This window comes from Gadus chalcogrammus, chromosome 20 (assembly GCF_026213295.1).
Source record: "Gadus chalcogrammus isolate NIFS_2021 chromosome 20, NIFS_Gcha_1.0, whole genome shotgun sequence".
Classification (NCBI taxonomy): Eukaryota; Metazoa; Chordata; class Actinopteri; order Gadiformes; family Gadidae; genus Gadus; species Gadus chalcogrammus.
The window spans coordinates 22,033,410-22,053,962 of NC_079431.1; the positions used below are offsets into that span (position 1 = coordinate 22,033,410).

The 20,553-nt window shown below is 45.2% G+C and overlaps 1 protein-coding gene across 5 annotated transcripts in view; it reads right to left on the bottom strand.

Moving 5' to 3' along the window:
- dip2a (disco-interacting protein 2 homolog A) overlaps positions 1-20,553 on the bottom strand; it is a 204,777-nt gene that overhangs the window by 53,272 nt on the left and 130,952 nt on the right. For all 5 annotated transcript variants that reach the window (XM_056580043.1, XM_056580042.1, XM_056580040.1 and 2 more), the window contains 4 exons: positions 7,899-8,022; positions 6,900-7,009; positions 6,476-6,578; positions 4,921-4,985 (listed from right to left, as the gene is read on the bottom strand). In XM_056580043.1, the coding sequence (XP_056436018.1) occupies positions 4,921-4,985; positions 6,476-6,578; positions 6,900-7,009; positions 7,899-8,022 (402 nt within the window). The remainder of the gene's footprint in view (positions 1-4,920; positions 4,986-6,475; positions 6,579-6,899; positions 7,010-7,898; positions 8,023-20,553) is intronic.

Below are 20,553 nucleotides of genomic sequence, written 5' to 3' on the forward strand. Positions count from 1 at the left end.
CTGGGCAGGGTGGCGTCCTACGTAGTGGTCTTCAAGGACGCCTCGTTGATGGGTTGGGGAGGAACGTGCCTCTCTCACTCGGTCGGAGACGAGTGGTGCACGCCCCCTACAGCACACATAAATGTGTTGGAGCTTGACGCTGTGAGGAAAGTGCTGTTGCATTTCTTTCACCTGGTGCGCGGCCACCACGTTCTGATCAGGACAGACAGCGTGTCGGCGGCGGCGTACATCAACAGACAGGGGGGAGTCCGCTCCCCTGCTCTCCACCGAAAGGCGGTTGAGCTCTGGCTTTGGGCTCATCAGTATCTCCTCAGTCTGAGAGCCCTGCATATCACGGGTGCCCAGAACTTTGGGGCGGACCTCATGTCTCGAGGCGGTCCCCGCCGAGACGAGTGGCGGTTACATCCCGACATTGTCAGACTGATCTGCCAGAGGTTCGGGACAGCGCAGGTGGACCTCTTCGCGTCCAGGGAGGACACGCACTGCAGGTGGTGGTTCTCCCTCAGCCCTCGGGATCTTCCCCCGTTGGGGGTAGATGCGTTGACACACACACCTTGGCCGCGGGCTCTCTTGTATGCTTTTCCCCCGCTCCAGCTGATCCTTCCTCTTCTGGAACGTGTCAGACAGGAGAGACTGTCCCTGATATTAGTGGCCCCGGAGAACTGTTCAGCTCTGTGGTTTCCAGAGCTAGCCGCGCTCTCGTGGTCGGCGCCGTGGCCAGTACCGTTCAGGCCGGATGCGCTTTCACAGGCCCACGGGACGGTGCACCACCCGCCCGATGTCTCGGGACGGCTGTTGGTTTGGCTCCTGACTGGTTGATCCTGCAGGGCAAAGGTTTGCCTGAGACGGTTATCAACACTATTCAGAGTGCTTGTGCGCCTTCTACTTCTTACCTCTATGCGGCGAAGTGGTGCGCCTTCTCTAATTGGTGTGAGGGGAACCACGTTGTCCCATCTCAATGCGAGGTGGGAAGCGTGCTTTCGTTTCTGCAAAACTTATTGGAAAAAGGTTTGGCCTTCTCCACTATCAAGGTCTATGCGGCAGCCGTTTCGGCTGGCCATGCAGGCTGTGATGGTGGACTGATCTTCAGCCATCCACTGGTCAAGAGATTCTTGCGTGGGGCTAGACGGGTTAGGCCTGTTTCACGCGTGCTTACACCACGCTGGGATCTCCCCACCGTGTTGCGCGGATTGTCCAGGGATCCTTTCGAGCCTCTTTCTCAGGCCCCTTTGGATGCCCTGTCATTTAAGACGGCGCTCTTGTTGGCCTTGGTTTCTGCCAAGCGGGCCGGTGAGCTAACCGCTCTGTCTGTCAGCCCGAGTTGCTTGTTGCTGAACGAGGACAGCTTCTTCGCATTGCTCAGACCTAATCCTGCGTTCCTCCCGAAGAACATTAATAGTTATTTTCGGTCGAGGGATAATGTGCTTAAGGCTTTTCACCCCCCGCCTCATTCTAGTGAGGCGGAGGCGGAGTTGCATCTCCTGTGCCCGGTTCGGGCGTTGGCTATGTACGTGAATCGCTCGGCCGCGTTCCGCTCCACATAACAGTTGTTTGTGTGTTATAGCGACGCTAGCAGGAGCCGCGCTCTCTCTAAGCAGCGGTTTTCTTGCTGGGTATGTGAGGGTGTTTGCTTAGCCTACTCTTGGCAGGGCTTGGCGCCACCGTGGCGTTAAAGCTCACTCCGCACGGAGCCTGGCCGCTTCAACGGCTCTACTCAAGGGCGTTTCGGTGGAAGACATCTGCGCGGCTGCGTCTTAATAATAATAATAATAATAAATTGTATTTATAATGCACTTTATATTCAAGAATCTCAAAGTGCTTCAGAGAAAAAAATACCAAAAAACTATTAAAAAGGGGGAACCTCAAAGAAAGTTTAGCTAAATGCTCTTTTAAAGAGATGGGTTTTGAGGTTCCGTTTAAAAAGAGCTGTAGTCTGTGGAGCCCTCAGGTGGTCAGGGAGGGCGTTCCATAGTCTAGGGGCAGCAGCAGAAAAGGCCCGATCACCCATGGTGCACAGCTTCGTATGTCGGGTTTGGAGGGTGTGAGTGGATCCTGAACGGAGTGTACGTGAGTTTGTCGGGGGGGTGAGGAGTTCCTGAAGGTAGAGGGGGGCAAGTCCGTGAAGGCACTGGTGGGTGAGGAGGGAGACCTTGTACTCAATTCTGAGTGAGACAGGGAGCCAGTGCAGTGATTTCAGGATGGGGGTGATGTGGTCATGCTTGCGCACCCTCATCAGGACCCTGGCAGCACTGTTTTGAATGTATTGGAGCCTCTGGATGCTCTTGCCAGGGATCCCAATGAGGAGTGCATTGCAGTAGTCCAACCTGGAGGAGACAAAGGCATGGACGAGCTTCTCTGCATCAGCCAGGGTGAGTGATTGGCGGAGTTTGGCGATGTTCCTGAGGTGGTATAAAGCTGTCTTACAGAGGTGTTTGATGTGGGTGTCAAAATTAAGTTGTGGGTCCATTTTAACACCGAGGTTGGTGACGGATGTGGAAAGGGGGATGTTTTTGCCAGAGAAGGTGATATTGGTGATGGTGGGGGAGCGGAGCTGATGTGGCGTGCCAATAAGGATGGCTTCCGTTTTACGTCTTGCTGGTCTTCCCCCGGCCCCTTTGTCCGTTTTTACATGTTAGACATGTCCAGGGGTTCACTCGACCCCTTTTACGGTTTAAGAATATAGACTTTAAAGCGGCGTGGTTGGATTTCCTCTCGCCGGCTGGCGAGTTGGACTTCATTACCAGTCTTACTCTCCAACCTTTTTCAAATGAAAAACAGGCTAGGGGGGTTTTCTATTGGCTCGCCAATTGTCAGGTGGTTTTGTTTATCAGTGTGGTACTCCCGCCGTTTTCTTCAAATAAGAAACGGCCGAGAGAGTCCCATTATTGGAGAGCCGGATTCCGTAGCTCCGCCCCCGGTGGTAGCGGACCTAATGGAAACCGTGTTGCTCTGGTTTTTCTTTTCCTTTTCATGGGTTCCATGAAGCACGGATTAGAGCCGGAGTCTTTACAGACTCACTTTTTTCTCCCTTGATCATTGCCTTGCTTGATCTAGGAGGAATTCGTTTTTTATTAAGCTGTTGTGTTTTACAATTCCTTGGCTTTTTTGAGTCTTAATGTGCTCTGGTGACTTCGGTCGTTTTGACTGGGGTCCAGCAGGAGTACATTGATCGGGCTCCGCTCGCAGCTTCACCTTAGCCCATAAGGCGAAGCCTAGACGGCGTAGCCTACATGAAATAGAAAGATAGTTATGTTATTATAACTCTAGTTCTATAATTGTAGGCATAGCCGTCTAGTTTCCCACCTGCTGTACCCTCCAAATGCTGAAAGAAAAGCGTGGAGGATGAGCGACGGTGTACACCGCGTTATATAGACACGATACCGTGGGGAAATGTGGGCGGTGCCCACGCTGATAGGTGCATAGTTTGAATTTTCACGGGACAAGCCCATAAGGCGAAGCCTAGACGGCTACGCCTACAATCATAGAACTAGAGTTATGATAACATAACTATCGTTCTGCAGTTTCTAAAAACATTTGAATAAATAGCCTTTATATTAACATCCACCCAAAATCCACTTGCCCGTTCGGGCAACCAGAAAAAATCTCAACTTGCCCAAACATTTTTTTTACTTGCCCCGGGCAAGCGGGCAACCGTTAGTGTCATTGGCTGTATTGTATTTCAAGTCACATATTTTTCTCTTAACTGTTTTTTTATCTTGTGAAGCACTTTCTATGATAAGTGCTATATTAATATGGTTTATTATTAGGGGTCCAAGCCAACAGGTTGGATCCCTATTGTTTTTGTAGCGATTATTATTTTTATTCTAACCCCCGTAAAAGTGCGACCACAGCCCATACCGTAAATGCTGCACACACGCCAATTGCATGACCAATCAGATCCAGATCTGTTCGGACTAAGCAGACGACAAAATCCAGACCTGCCGGTCCCTAGGTGGCGCTATACCAAGGAATACGCGTTTGGGGCTATAACTCCCACACCAAACCTCCCACAGTCCAAAACGTTATGCACACAGATTCACTGGAGTCTGCTGCATCTTTTGGCATAGACCAACTGCTTTTTCCCTACTCCACCCACATTTCTTGACCAATCGACACCAAACTTTGCACACAAAATCTTCAGACGCACACGCAGAGAAATTATCAAACACTTTTTTGATCCGACCTTCGAAAACGAAACGGTAGCGTTTTGAATATTTGTTTATTAGCTACGTTACACTTGGAAAATCTAAAATCCCCAAAAAACCAAAATTACACATCGGATCGAGTCCAATTTCGCAATTAGGGGGCGCAATAAACGAGGAAATTGTATATCTTCTACAAAATTTTGCCATTAGGGGCCGCCATAAACGAGGAAATTGTTTATCTCCTAATTGGCCAAAGGAATGTTCTGAAAACGCGTTTGGGGATATAACTCCCACACCGATCCTCCCACAATCAAAACCTTCATATCCACAGGTTCACGGTAGCGTTTTGGACACATGCTTCGCGTTGTGCCGGCGAAATGCACATTTCTTGGACCCGTGCATAACTGCTTGCAGTTCTAGTTATTATTATTATTATTAATTAGCTTGTGACTGACGCTGCTCCGCCTCACGACTGTTCACAGCATCAGATCAGATCAAAAATTCTGTAAGTAGATGTGTGTGTATATATTTGATGTACATATATAATTATACGTGCATATTTTCTTTGCGTTTATACTTCCACAGATCAACGCGTTAACATTAGTTTCTCCCCAGTTGCCAAGAATTACAGTTTCATCACTCATAAGTCTCCCAGGTAAACTACAGTCCCTGAAGGGAGAGCTTCCATCTCCCGTCTAACAATAGTATCAGCTCCAGCTCCCTGCCGCTGCGAGGCCCAGACGGCTGTCAGGACAGGGGGCAGAGGACCACTCACCGTGAGGACCCCGTGCCACAGCCCCGCCTCCCTCTTGAAGTCCAGCACGTTGGTGATGGTCTCCGCTGAAACACAATGGGGAAACCGCCTGTTAGAAACAACATTAAACAACTTCACCAAAACTGGAATGCTTCATGCTGTAGCTTATACGGCCTTATGTACGCATTACTGTGAAGGTATGTTGTACACTCATCCTTTTAGCCTCCGTTTCCCCTGCTATGCTGATTTCACTCCTCTTTACTGCCTTATAGACATGGATGCAACAGAATATTATAAAACTCAACTGCAATCAATCTGAAATCTGTATCATCGGCCCAACGCCCTCAGTCGCTCCACCCAGACCCCCTCACTCAACATCGATGGCTCCATGGTCACCCCCCATTCCCGCACCCGCTGAAACATCACTATGATCCCTATATACATATAGGAATATATCTATCTATATATATATATATATATATATATATATATATATATATATATATATCTATAGGAATGTATCCATAGGAATAGATATATCTCTCTATTGGAATATATATACATATTGTTGTATCTAGATATTAGGGATGCACCGAAATGAAAATTCTTGGCCAAAACCGAATACCGAATGTGGCTTTTGCTGTTTTTCATTCATTTTGTTTTAATTTTTCACCATTGCATAAATCAAACAATTAAATGTGTAAGGGATAATGCCCGACGAGGTGTCCATTATCAGGAATTAATGGACGACTGTCCGCGAAGTCCATTCCGTTTATACCACGGTCACTTGCCAAAGAAAATTAATTAAGACCATTCATTAATGCGTTTTACAATCCAAATATAAAGTTTTTCACAAGCCATAACTTTGTTTCCCTGGTAACACCTGAGGGTTTGACTAATACCTGGAACAACCATTACCCTCCTGTAAGGTTCTTATGCAACGGAAACGTTGTTCACTCTTCAGTAATTAGGATGGACATAGCTACAACTTGGCAACGGGAGGTATTCTAGTGTGCTCAGCTATGAGCCCGAGAGCTAACGTTATGCATTGTACATATTTATAATTCGAAATTCGTTCACCGCGCCATAAGTTTCAATGGGAATCGCGACGGTCTATACTTTCAACATAAAGTGTACATATTTATGTACATATACAATATATATGTACATATATATTGAAATTCGTCCCAGCCTTTATACCACAGATACTCTAGGGTCTATAGCATATAACCGCGTTGTCTGATTACAGTTTAATGCATTTTTCACAATTTACCAGCTCTCGTTTTGAAGGCTGAACAGACAATTTGACTGGAACTACTTAGCAAGTGTCCGTTGGCCTGCAAGTAAGGTGAAGTAGTTCACCCTGCAGCCAATCAGAATCGAGTATTCCCCCAGACCGTGGTATAAATACATATATCTATAGGAATAAATCTATATATCAATGTATATATATATGAATATATATATATATATATCGATATCTATATCTATATAGATATATATCTATATAGATAAGTTGCAACATGAATACACTGACTGTATGTGTATGTGATCTGAGTTACAGAGAGGAGCTGACCTTCAGCGTAGCCGCAGGCCTGGGTCAGGCTTTGGCAGTGGGCCAGCATGGCCGCGTGGGTCACGGTGATGCCCATGGTGCTGCCCTCCTTGCTGGTCTTGTACTGGAGAGAGACGACCAGAGCAGGGAGAAGACATGAGCCCTCAGAGAGAGGTCATGATCAACACATGAGCTTCATCCACGCTCCAGGAGGGGGCGAGTTTGTGGAGTATTAAAGAACTTCATTTAGGGAGATAAACCGACAACAAAACTAGACTGGACAGCTCCAGAAAATGACTAAATTAATGGTAACGTTTTTGTTCAGATCTGAAGTAATCCCCTTTCACATATCACAGATATTGTAACACGGCTGCTTAGCTGGACTCTTTCTGTCCCCAGTTATATTTTTCTGACACTCCTTCCTACACCTCCAGAGCGCACCCACCTCAATGTAGGCAATGTAGTTGCTGGCCTCCTGGATGGGGGGGTACCAGTCCTTGGGGGGCTTCACAACGTGCTTGCTGTCTGTCACAAACCACAGCAACCGGGGCCAACCTGTAACCATGACAACACCGCACCCCTCAGTACCTCCACAGCACCCCTGCCTCAAGACACACACTGCATCCAACCACCAGGCCATGTCCCTGTTAGGGCCTTTGGCCACCCACTCTGCCCGGAGCCCCGCCCTGAGGTGCGGAGAAAGGAGGGGTCGGAGAATTACTCCGCGACAGGACAGACTCCCACCAGGAAATAGAGGGGACAGACTCATCGTAAACAGTGTACTTGCGGTGCACTACAAATGAATTACATATTCCTTTTCCTTTGTGAACCTAATAAGGAACCGGAAGAAGTGCATTCTGGGATACTTAGGTCAAAAGAGCATAACCACCCAGTGGTGAGTTGGAACCACTACACTGCAGGGAGCAACTCAGTGTGGGGCGGCAGGGAGGACGGAGGGCACGGAAACAGTGCTATACATAAAACACCTATTTCCCATAGTTCTTTCTAAAGTGCACTGTATTCAATCACATTGTATTTGTACAGTCCTAAATCCCAGTAAGTCTCAAAGGGCTTCACAGGCAATGTTTAATGACTCCCCCTAACCCTAGCCCCCCAAAGGGCAAGAACCAACATCCCTTCATGGAGAGACATAATGGTAGCAAAACAAGCAAGTCTGTGTGTGGTGCAGAGGGCCTCCAGTCAGTCGTGTGCTGGAGGGGCCTCCAGTCAGTCGTGTGCTGGAGGGGCCTCCAGTCAGTCTGTGGGGCAGAGGGCCTCCAGTCAGTCTGGGGGGCAGAGGGCCTCCAGTCAGTCTGTGGGGCAGAGGGCCTCCAGTCAGTCGTGTGCTGGAGGGGCCTCCAGTCAGTCTGAGGGGCAGAGGGCCTCCAGTCAGTCTGTGGGGCAGAGGGCCTCCAGTCAGTCGTGTGCTGGAGGGGCTGGGTACCTTTGAAGGCAGCCACCTCCCCGGTCTGGGATTTGGGCAGGCCCTTCTGGCAGGCGTCCGTGGTCAGCGCCAGCGTCACACCACAGCTTCCCAGCAGGAAGCCCACCTGCTGGCTGCCCGCGTCCTGGAGGGGAGGACGAGACGGAGAGCATTAGGCCGGTTGTGGGCAGAGCTGCCCCCTGGGACCAACGTCCCCCATGGTCATGAGGACACACAATACAGGGAGGAGGTGGGAGAGACCCAAGGTTTGGAGATAGTGAGAGACGTGACGAGGTAGGTCTAGAGCAGGGGTTGGCAACCCGCGGCCCGCATGCAGCCCTTTGGCAAAAAAAAAATTAATAACAATAACAAAAAAATGCATTTCCTGCAGAAAATGCGGTGAGTGCTGTAGTGCAAAGTGAGGTTGAAAATATGCTTTAATAAAGACACATAGTTTAAGAAGTAAAGAAATGTTAAATGGCTTAAATCAAGTGATGGGATTTGAACAAAATGTCAATAGTCTAAATGGAGTAAACAATGTAAACATGCACACCATTTAAGAAAAAGTAAATGGTTGGATACAAATACAGTGACAGCTGAATGAAAAAAAATTAAAATAAATTGAACTCAAGAATCTGAAAGGTCAAATGTATTGCCCTGCACTGCTGAAAAATTGAAAGGTAAAATTTATTGCAGTGCACAGTGCACCTGGAAGCTGAAAGCTGAAGCTGAAATTTACTGACGCTGAATTACATTACCTGAAGAAGCAAAGTGCTGAAATACATTGCTACAAAAGCTGGAAGCTAAATTGTAATGCTGTCAAAGTTGGAAGATAGTAGTAGTAGTGGTACTAGCTGTAGTATTAGTAGTAGTCGCTGAACTAGTAGTAGTAGCTGAAGTAAAAGTGGTAATAACTGCACAAACGATATGCCTCATGAAAGGTATAGTATTGATTGATGTTTATAGAAACAATTATAATAATCAAACCAGTTTTTTTGCTAAACCAGCCGAAATTGCATGTACTCGCCTAATGCTCAAGTAATGCAATTGGGCGGGAAAAACCACCCATTCTGGCAATGCTACCTGAACGTCGTAAAAAGTCGTCCAATTGAGCAAGAAAAACTGCCCAATCTGGCAACACTGCCTGCACTCGTGCTCTAAACTCCGTATAAATCAATATGACCAACTGAAAACAAGCCGACATGGAACTTAAACTGTGATTTGGAAGAAGTATAAAGGTAATCGAAATTTTGTTTTCAGAGTATTGAAGATACAAGTGTGTTGCTTTGTTAAACCTTTGAACCAGGCACGGCTCCAGGATTCCAGTTGTGGATGGGCCAGACCAATTGTGGGGGGTACTTAAAGGTCCCATGACATGCTATTTTATGTATTCTTTAATATAGGTATTAGTGGGCAACTAACACAGTATTCAAAGACGTTCCCGAAATTCAGCCGTGGTGCAGAGCTACAGCCACTCCGAGCCAGTCGCACATTGAGCTTCCCCCAAATGCGCTGTTTTGGTGTCTGTAGCTATAATGCAAATGAGGAGGACCCAGGCGGGTCAAGGAGGAGGGTGGGGGTGTGGCCCTGAGCAGCTTGCAGACACGGTACCATGCGCTCTGTTTACATTGGATGTATCGCAATGGCGAGGCGCACACAGCCATTAGGAGTGTTCTGTAAATATTCTAGAACACACGGGAGCCCTGGAGCTCTATATCTAAATATTATCATATAGCCTACATAGATATCTATATCATATAATATATATTATCACGGCCAAAAGCTGTGTGAGCCGATATTATGAATCTCAAACGACCGCGTTGGGTTCTCCGACGTTCCTGGTTCTTCCACATCCACATCAATGTGAAGTAGACTGAACCGCGACAAGGAGGAGAAAGGGATTGTTGCCGGGCAGCGCCTAGGCACCTCCGCCTCCGGCGGTGGTCCCTCGGCAGCGGGAAGCGGGGCTCAAGCGGGAGACTTTCGCCGCCAACAATCCCCTTCTCCTCCATGTCGTGGTTCATGTTCTTGAGGGAGTCAAAGCCAAAGTTCCTTCCCCCCAATCTTCCCCCCAATTCATTCTCAACAAAGGCTGAGATAACCCCCACTACGAGTCTCGTTGTAGAAATACCAGAGACGAGAGTCCGACGTGTTATGCGCCATCACACCAACAGCAGAACGGTTATCCAAATAACAAGGAAGTGTACAACACTTGTGTTACAGTCCTGGAGCTCTGTATCTAAATAATATCATATAATACATAGATATCTATATCATATATAATACATATTATCACGGCCAAAAGCTGTGTGCGCCTCCAGACGATATTATGAATCACAAACGACTTTGTCGGGTTCTGTGACGTCTCTGGTTCTTCCACTTTCACATCAATCTGAAGTAGACTGAACCGCACGCTGCCTGCTGCTGGCTGCCCGCTGCCGGGCGGTGGTGCTTTGCGGCGATGGTGCCTCGCGGCAACCGGCGGCATGTTGCAGTTCATGTACTTCCGCGAGTCAAAGCCAAAGTTCCTTTCCCCCAATTCCTTCTCAACCATGGCTCAGATAACCCCCACTACAGTCTCGTTGTGGAAATACAAGAGACGTCAAGAACCGACAAGAAACACTTGCGTTACAGTGTGTGTATTCACACACACACACACACACATGTGGCGCTCGCACGGTCGTGTCTCATTGGCGGGCCAACGTCTCTGGGCGGGCCAGGCAGAGTAAGGGGAGGAGCTTAGATGCTTTGTGACGACATACCTAAAGACATTCCAAATCAGTGGCTTGAGCCTCTGTTTTTTCAAAGGCGAGCAGAACAGCTAGTGCTAGTTTTACACCAAACGCAAGTTTAGCCACTGGGGAACATAGGCAGGCTAGGGGAACTCATATTTATGTTAGAAAACCTCATAAAGTGAGATTTTCATGTCATGGGACCAGAGCACTCGTGCCCCTAAGTTAAAAAATTTAGGAGCACAGAAAAAAAAAAGTGGGGGCACAATAGGTTTTTGTTTAGAACATTTATTAGCATGCAGAAATTGCACACACCAACAGCAACAACTTACTAAAGCAAAATTAAGACAAATAAATAGACAAGATTACATTTATGCTATGCTAAACAGCACCAATTTCGGCTTCCACCTTACCAGGGTTATTGGGCTGGGTGCGATTTATATAGAAATCGGGACAGCGAGAATGCCTAGTGGACTCGATGTGTTTCACCACAGCATCGCGTTTCAGATTAGGGTTCCCCGTTATAAACAGAGAGGAGCTTGCCATTGCCAATGGGGCTTCCTTACAAAATGTACAGAACATTTTCATGTTCTTAGCATCATAAACTAGCCACCCGAAATCCTTCAACCAGTCGGGGGTTGAATTTGGAGACTTTATCGACTACAGTAACAGCATTAGCTTTCTCCACGCAGTCTATTCATAATATTGTAATGACCACGGAAGAGGCAGTGAATGAAGTATTGATTAGACAGCGATTTAGATACCTAATAAACCGTGGAACACACAAGACTGGTAACCATAGCAACGTAGGTAAACAAACCCCGCTAAACCCTCCCGTAGCGCCTCCCGCGCTACGGCCAGCCGGAGGCGCACAGAGCTTTTGGCCGTGAAATTATGTATACAATACAATTATATTATATTATATACTATTCTATATAGAGCTCGGGGAGTCGCAAACGGCAACAATCACTTTCTCCTCCATTCTGCGGTTCACCCCGGACTGCACTGCAGGGAACGGTTGGCCGGATGAAAACTGATTGGCTGTTACGTTACACACGTCACTCAGTGGCCACGCTGTTGAACGCTGATTGGCTGTCATCACGCGAATGTCGCGGCAAAGTTTAAAGTATTTCAACTCGAGCAAAAGTGGCGTGCTGCAAATCCACCTGAAATCCATGTGAACGCGCTCGCCCGTGCCGGGCAAAAGTGTCGCGCTGCAAATGGAATCGTTGCTTTGTATGGAATCGTTTCATCCCTTCGCGTTTGGTGTGAACGCACAGTATAGTGCGCTGTGGAGAAGTAACTCGCACGCGTGCTCCTGTTTTGTTTTTCTCGTTCGCACGCCGAAATATTCGCTCGCAAATGCGAGTGAAATGGGCGCACAGTAGAGCCCTGCATGGGACCTTTACATCAAAAACGTTATAAAATCCCTGTTTAACCTAATACAAATGACTGACTAATATATATACTGTTATATACTGTAATACTGTTATATTATCTGTGCATATAGAGATCTCCAGTATCTCCAGTAAGAACTGCTCATATTGCTGCGTTATTGTCTCTGTTGTAGAGACAACACAGGAACACCTCTACCCAAGCCCCCCCCCCCCCCCCCTGAACATTGCTGTTTTGTTGTTTTCTTAATGAGTAGTATCTTATTTTCCCAACCGCGGAGCGTCCAATCAAATTTACATCAATAAGAAACCGCCAGTGTGTGTAGTATGGAAAGCCAAGAAGGCCACTAACCGGCCCTAGAATGGCGCGGTAAAGGTGCTAAACCGCACGGAAACTGTACGGAATCCGTGTGGTTTGGCAGGAATTCCGTACGGATTCCGTACAGGTCCGTACGGTTTTTGATTCACTCCGAGATGGCAGTGTGCGAAATACCCGTCAATATTCGGGGATGTCCTCATCCCCAGATTGTTCTCGATATGCAGTAGCCAGCTAGGCCATAACATAACAATATTTCATGGATGCAAGCACACTGGAAAAAGCCTTCTGTTGAACCAATTAAAAAAAACATGGGTAATGGTTCACATCTATATTACATAACTTGAGCCAATGACAAATATATAGCTTGCCTCAAACAATATTTCCTATGTTCATAAAAACAAAATAATACAACTTGGCACCAAGTATAATTCTATTCTTTGAATGAAGTTAATACATTTAAATCGTATGTTAAATCCTAAACAAAAAAATATTGATTCACTCCAACAATTGGTTCTCATTTAAGAAATATCTATCAGAAATAATTTGGTTTATCCAATCAAAAAGATTACAATTTAATCAAACAATTGTTTCTCATTATTGTATACATCATCATCATCATTTTTTCCCGCTCGGCTCTCGCCGCTTCATGACCTTGAGGCGCTTCTGTCTGGATTCGACATCACATCGCGACATCAGTCAGGGTTAGGTGCTTTGTCAAAGACACCTCGATACTCTGCTTGGTGAAGCCTGGGATCGAACCACCAACCTCCAGGTTACCAGCCAACCCGCTCTACCACCTGAGCTACTGCCGCCACACAACATACAATATATATTAACAATCTAAATGGCAGAGTTAGACCTACTCCAGACCTCCCTCCAGACACAGACAGACTGTCCTAGCTCACAGAACCAGTGAGTCATCGTCACTCTGGTCAAGGCCAGTGCTTTCACCTCAAAAAGTCGCCAAAAGTCACCAATAGCAGCTGAAAAAGAAGCTAGATTTGTCGCTTGTCGCTGTTTTGAAAAAAAGTCGCCAAAGGGGTCTGAAAAGTAGCTAAATATAGCGACAAAATCGCTAAGTTGGCAACACTGCGGTTTGGTCCAGTAGTCGTAAGCGTCTTTGTATTTAATGCGCATGCGCAGGCTTGTACGTAACCTTGAAATTGTACATTTGTCTGAATAAATATTTCTAAATTGAGCTCCTAATCAAATATAACAGTGTTTTAGTAAGAAAACAAAAAACAATTATTTGGATTGAATGACAAAATTATTAATCAGTTGAATACACAACCTTAAAATTTTACATTTGTCAAAATTGATATTTCTTAATTGAGCTCCCAATTAAAAATATCTATATTTCACAGTATTTTGAAATAAAAAAAAGTTATTTTAAAAATAAAACAAAAAATGTTTATTTGAATTGAATTACAAAATAATAATCAGATGAAGTACGGCTTAAAACCCTTTTTCCAGTGTGTGACCCAGTGACTCCAAACCAGTATCCAATTGTAGAACTAAACCCTAAGAATAGAACACACCACTTTTTATGGTATTTTAGTGCTTCCTCTATTTTATATGAATATTAATATGCAGGAATTAGGGCTGGGTGATATATCGAATATATGCGATGTATCGCGAGATGTTCTCCAGGGGATGGATAAAATGCCCCTGTCGCGAACATCGAATACAAATAGGCACGCAATGTTTCTTTTTACTTTTTTGTGCGTTCACGCAACGGGGCGACAAGATCCCATACAAAGTGAATGTAGAGATGCGTATCGGGCGAATTTTTCGCGAGAGAAAACCGGCGACAAGTTTGATTTGTCGCGCCACACTTTCGCCGTGCACAGGCGAGCACATTCACATGGATTTGTGGCGCGACAAATTCGACTCGAGTTGAAATATTTCAACTTTGACGCGAATTTCGCGTGTTGACAGCCAATCAGCGTTCAACAGCGTGGCCACTGAGTGACATGTGTAACGTACCAGCCAATCAGCATTCAACCGTCAAACTCGGTGCAGTGCAGTCCGGGGTGAACTGCAGCATTGAGGAGAAATTGATTGTTGCCGTTTGAGACTCCCGGAGCTCCTATATATAATATACAATATAATTGTTTATATAATATCACGGCTAAAAGCTCTGTGCGCCTCCGGATGGCCGTAGCGTGGGGAGCTCATAGGGATTGGGCTTCTCAGGGTTTGTTTACCGGCGTTGCTGTGGTTTCCGGTCTTGTGTGTTCCAACGGTTTATTAGGTAGGCCCATCTAATAAATCTGTCTAATCAATACTTCATTCACTGCCTCTTCCGCGGTCATTACAATATTATGAATAGACGTCGGTTCCTCCGACGTCTTTCCCTCTTCCACAAAAGGTAAAGACATGCAGTGGTTATCTTGTTGTGGCGCGACAAATTCGACAAAACTTTTTGATAATTATGATTTTGATTTGACAGATTATGATTTGTGGCACGACGAAACTTCGGCGACAACGCAAACGTGCGACAAATGTCGCGTTTGGTGTGAACGCACATTGTTCCCTTCTCTCGCTCTTTCCTGTTAGTGGAGCAGATTAGTAAAAAAATCGTTCACTTTGGTATACAAGCATGAAATTTAGCACAGATACTCTCTAAGGGCCACTATTTTGGAAAAAGGCGTTGGCCACTCAAAAATTCAATATGGCGGCCATTTTTCAAGATGGCCGCCATTGCTATTCAATGCTTATTATATCAATTATTCAAACAGTGATCCAAGCATAATATTTGATAAAAATACTATCTAAAGGACATGTTAATGGAAAAAAGATGCTTGTCCCAGTGAAATTCAAGATGGCCGCCATTTATAAGATGGCCACCGTTCCTGTCGAATATTAATTATTTAAATTGTTCAAATGGTGATTCAAGCATACAATTAGGCAGAAATACTCTTCAAGGAACACTCTTTTGGAAAAAGGTATGTGCCACTCAAAATTTCAGGATGGCAACCATTTTCAAGATGGCCACCATTTCTGTCAAATAGTCGTAATGTCTGCTTTGTCTGCCTCCTCTCCTTTGACATGTCCGGCCTAGTTAAACTTGCCAGGGATATAATCCCTAAAATACAATACAAAGTGGTGTGTCCTATTCTTAGGGTTTACTATTACAATTGGATACTGGTTTGGAGTCACTGGGTCACATGGCATGGAAGCTATTGAAAGAAATATGATAATTCCTGCATATTAATATTCATATAAAATAGAGAAAGCACTAAAATACCATAATAAGTGGTGTGTCTTATTCGTAGGGTTTAGTTCTACAAATGGATACTGGTTTGGAGTCACTGGGTCACATGGCATGAAAGCTATTTAAAGAAATATGATAATTCCTGCTTATTAATATTCATATAAAATAGAAAAAGCACTAAAATACAATACAAAGTGGTGTGTCTTATTCTTAGGGTTTAGTTCTACAATTGGATACTGGTTTGGAGTCACTGGGTCACATGGCATGGAAGCTATTGAAAGAAATATGATAATTCCTGCATATTAATATTCATATAAAATAGAGAAAGCACTAAAATACAATACAAAGTGGTGTGTCTTATTCTTAGGGTTTACCATTAAAATTGGATACTGGTTTGGAGTCACTGGGTCACATGGCATGGAAGCTATTGAAAGAAATATGATAATTCCTGCTTATTAAGATTCATATAAAATAGAGAAAGCACTAAAATACCATAAAAAGTGGTGTGTCCTATTCTCAGGGTTTAGTTCTACAATTGGATACTGGTTTGGAGTCACTGGGTCACATGGCATGGAAGCTATTGAAAGAAATATGATCATTCCTGCATATTAATATTCATATAAAATAGAGAAAGCACTAAAATACCATAACAAGTGGTGTGTCTTATTTTTAGGGTTTAATAATACAATTAGATACTGGTTTGGAGTCACTGGGTCACATGGCATGGAAGCTATTGAAAAAACTGCAAGTATTTTGTATTGATATATTTACGTGAAGTAATTTATTGACTGTCCCTAAATCAGTTTCCAGCGATTCACCGCGAGGCTCTGCGAGGTGCGCTAACCGTTCTCCTGCAGCTATTGCCGGGCAAATCTCCGTGAAGTCGCGGCTGGAACTGGACTGAATATCCGTAGAATATCCAACCTAAAACTAACTTCACCGCGGTTAAAGCAACACTGACATAGGAGCCTGCATTGACTAAAGTTGTTGGGATCCACGTCATTTTATAACAGGGAGAGGGAGAGTTGTCCATTACAATGCAAACACGACAATAATTGGCACCATTCTTGCGCACTCAGAAGAACATGAACTGAATTAAATGCCAGGTATATCGGAGACGGGCACACAATCAGTGCACTTGCAAATGAGAGCCTGCAGTATGACCGATCTTGTGACATTATTTAACCATCCATCTACCGCTAATACGATCAGACAGATACATCATTGATCACATATTTGCCACAACAAGCCAAACATCACCACAGCAGATGCGCTCTCTCTCGCACATTCACACAATCACTCCAACTTCTCCAACTCGAAGGCAAGGCTGTTTCACTAAGACCACAAACAACGACAACTAACCAGCCTACATATCCAACAATGCACAACAATCAGTTCTATACATTGCGTCTATCTACTGTTTGGCGCACATGGCTAATTTGCATACTTGCACAGGACTGTCGGCTCCGCTTGGCAAAAAAGTAGAACGTATTTGTGAATAAATGCTTTGAATTCGGAATTCTGGACATGGTGAGCTTTAATAGGCTACATTTAAGTGACCATTAGAGATGGCCTAAAACGGAACACAAATTAATTATTCTAGGACATATACTTTCAGGATCAATTATTCAGAGGTTCAACTGTTCGGGATTAATTTTGCTTAGCCATTGAAAGTAATCAGCTGTAGATTCCACACTGTTAAAAATACTTCGCTACAAGTAGCCTATAAGTCCTCCAAATAATTCAGCAGAATTGCATTACTGCCATAAGCATATAGGCAGCAGTAGTCATTATGCGCTAAAATAGTCCCTGCACTCGCCTCGCACCACTCCCTCAGTTTACTAGCCCTGACCAAAACCTGGATTAGACCTGAGTATACGGCCACGCCCTCAGCTCTAGCGATAAACCATGCTTTTACGCACACCAGACGTCCATCTGGCAGAGGAGGCGGGACAGGCTGCTTAATAGCAAATGACTGGAGCTTCATTCAACTTGCACCAGAAAAATCGTTTGCCTCCTTTGAATTTCATGCCATCATGTTACTGAAACCTTTCAAAATGTATGTCCTCGTGTTATACCGCCTGCCTGGTCACTGTGGCCAATTCCCGACGAATTAGACATTCTTCTATCCTCCCTGCCCATGAACAACTCCCCCTTCTTAATTTTAGGTGATTTTAATATTCACATGGGGAATTCTCTCACAGCCCATACAATATCATTACTCACCTCTTTTAATTTAACCCGCATTCAGAACCGTGCCACTCATATAGCTGGTAAGGAGCTGGATCTCATCTTTATGCACAACTGCATAATCAACAACAGTACTGTAACTCCACTCCACCTATCTGACCCCTTTTTCATCAACCTCACTGTGCGGCTTCTGGACTGTCCCGATAACCCACCCCCCGCAGTCTCCTCCTACCATAATCTGAAAAACCTCACCAGCGAACAGTTTTGAAATATGGTATCATCCTCCCTACCTTCCACTGACACATTCTCCTCACTTCACCCCTGCACGGCTACCGACACCCTATACTCCACCTTGTCAGTCTGCCTAAACAGTGCCTGCCCACTAACAAGTAGACCCAGCTCTAAACCCTCCATCCCTGGCTCACAAACACCATCTGTGAAGCACGGAAGGCACTTAGGTCAGCGGAAAGGAGATGGCACAAATCACATTCCATGGACGATCTGAGACGATTCCACGAACTACTCACTAATTTCACTGACCAAATCACATGCTAAAATTATGTTTTATAAACAGAAAATTGACAATGCCAAAGACAGCCGCCAACTGTTCTCCACCTTCAAATCCCTTCTTCACCCGTACCTCTTCCACCCACCACCTACCTGGTTGCGGATGACTTTGCATCCTTCTTCTTAAAAAAAGTTGCAAACATCAGCGTGCAATTCACCCCTAAGACGCCAGTCGATATAACAAATCCACCTGGGGAGGTCCAAATGGAGTCTTTTGCCCCAATTAGTGAGGAAGAACTTCATACAATTATAAAAAAATGTCGACCAACCACTTCTCTTTCAGTCCATCACAACCTCAATTCTGCCAGAGGTTACGCACATCATCAACTCATCACTTAAGACAGGTACAGTGCCACTGCTACTTAAACAAGCCATAGTCACTCCCCTGCTCAAGAAAAACACACTCAACTCATCTGAACCAAATAACTACAGACCAATTTAAATTCTTCCATTTCTTTCCAAAGTCCTTGAGAGAATTGTGCAAACCCAACTGAACACCTTCCTAACCAATAACAACCTCCTAGATCCCCTGCAATCCGGTTTCAAACATGGTCACTCCACAGAAACTGCAGTCCTATCCGTGTCAGAGTCACTCAAACTAGCCAAAGCATCTGACCAGTCATCTGTTTTAATTTTATTAGACCTGTCTACAGCATTTGACACAGTGCACCATGCCACACTGCTATCCATACTGACAGGAATAGGACTCTCAGGAGATGCCATCCATTGGTTCAAATCGTACCTGGAAGGGCGATCTTTTAGTGTGTCCTGGCAAGGGCAGCTATCCAAACCTCACAAGCTGTCAACTGGCGTTCCCCAGGGTTCAGTCCTCGGCCCCCTTCTGTTCTCCATCTATACCACCTCTCTCCCATGGCTTCTCTTATCACTGCTATGCAGACGAAACTCAACTCTATCTGTCCTTTTCCCCAGAAGACCCCTCAATTTCGGCTAGGATCTCTGCTTGCCTGCGGAACATCTCTATCTGGATGAAAGACCACCACTTGCAGCTTAACCTAGCAAAAACTGAACTGCTAGTGTTCCCTGCTAAACAGAGCATCTCCCACCATATCAATGTTCAGTTGGATTCACTCTCCCTGTCACCAACCAAAACTGCCCGAAACTTGGGCGTAATTATAGACAATGGCCTCACCTTCACTGAACATATTGCTACAGTCACCAAATCCTGCAGATTCACACTATACAACATCAGGAAGATCAGACCCTATCTCTCCCAGTACTCAGCCCAACTTCTCGTTCAGACCATGGTCTTGTCAAAACTCGACTACAGCAACTCCGTACTGACTGGCCTCCCAGCATGTACCATCAAACCTCTCCAGATGATACATAACGCAGCAGCCCACCTCATCTTCTCACAACCAAAGAGGGCACATGTAACACCTCTCCTGGTCTCTCTGCACTGGCTCCCCATCGAAGCCAGGATTAAATTAAAATCCTTGACCCTGACCTACAGGGTTCTCGCAGGGTCCGCGCCATCCTATCTCAGTGAGCTTATACAGCTCTACACCCCTGCAAGACCTCTGCGCTCGTCCCAGGAACGTCTCCTACGCCGCGCCAACACCACCACAAAGTCCCAGTCGAGACTGTTTTCCTTCCTGTTGCCACAATGGTGTAACGACATCCCGGGCCCCATCCGCTCGGCCCCCAGTCTGGACACTTTTAAAATACATCTAAAGACTCAGCTGCTAAAGATTCAGCTGTTCCACCCTGCCTTAGACGCTTAGGGTCCAGATCACTCAGTCCTTCTAAAAACTAATTTTCACTTCCCCTTCTTCTATCAGTTTGCGCTATGTTGGCACTTACTGTCATGATGTGTTTTTTTTATATGTTGCATGTCGCCTTGGACGAAGGCGTCTGCCAAATGCCGCTAAGTAAGTAAGTAAGTAAGTGTAAGAGAATGGGCGGACGGCTCCGCCATCCTTCCATTGACTTCCATTGTAAAAAAAAATATTTTCAAAGTAGAATATCTATCTATTTTTAAAATCTGAAAAGAAGTGCACGATTCCATGAACATTTTAAAATTGGAATGGAGTCTCTAGTCGAAAAATTGAGGAAGGAGATAGGTCCCAAAATTTGTTGAGAATAATAAAGAAGAAAGAATAAAACTTAAGAAGAACTAGAACTGCAAGCAGTTATGCAGGGGTCCAAGAAATGTGCATTTCGCCGGCACAACGCGAAGCATGTATTCAAAACGCTACCGTGAACCTGTGGATATAAAGGTTTTGACTGTGAGAGGTTC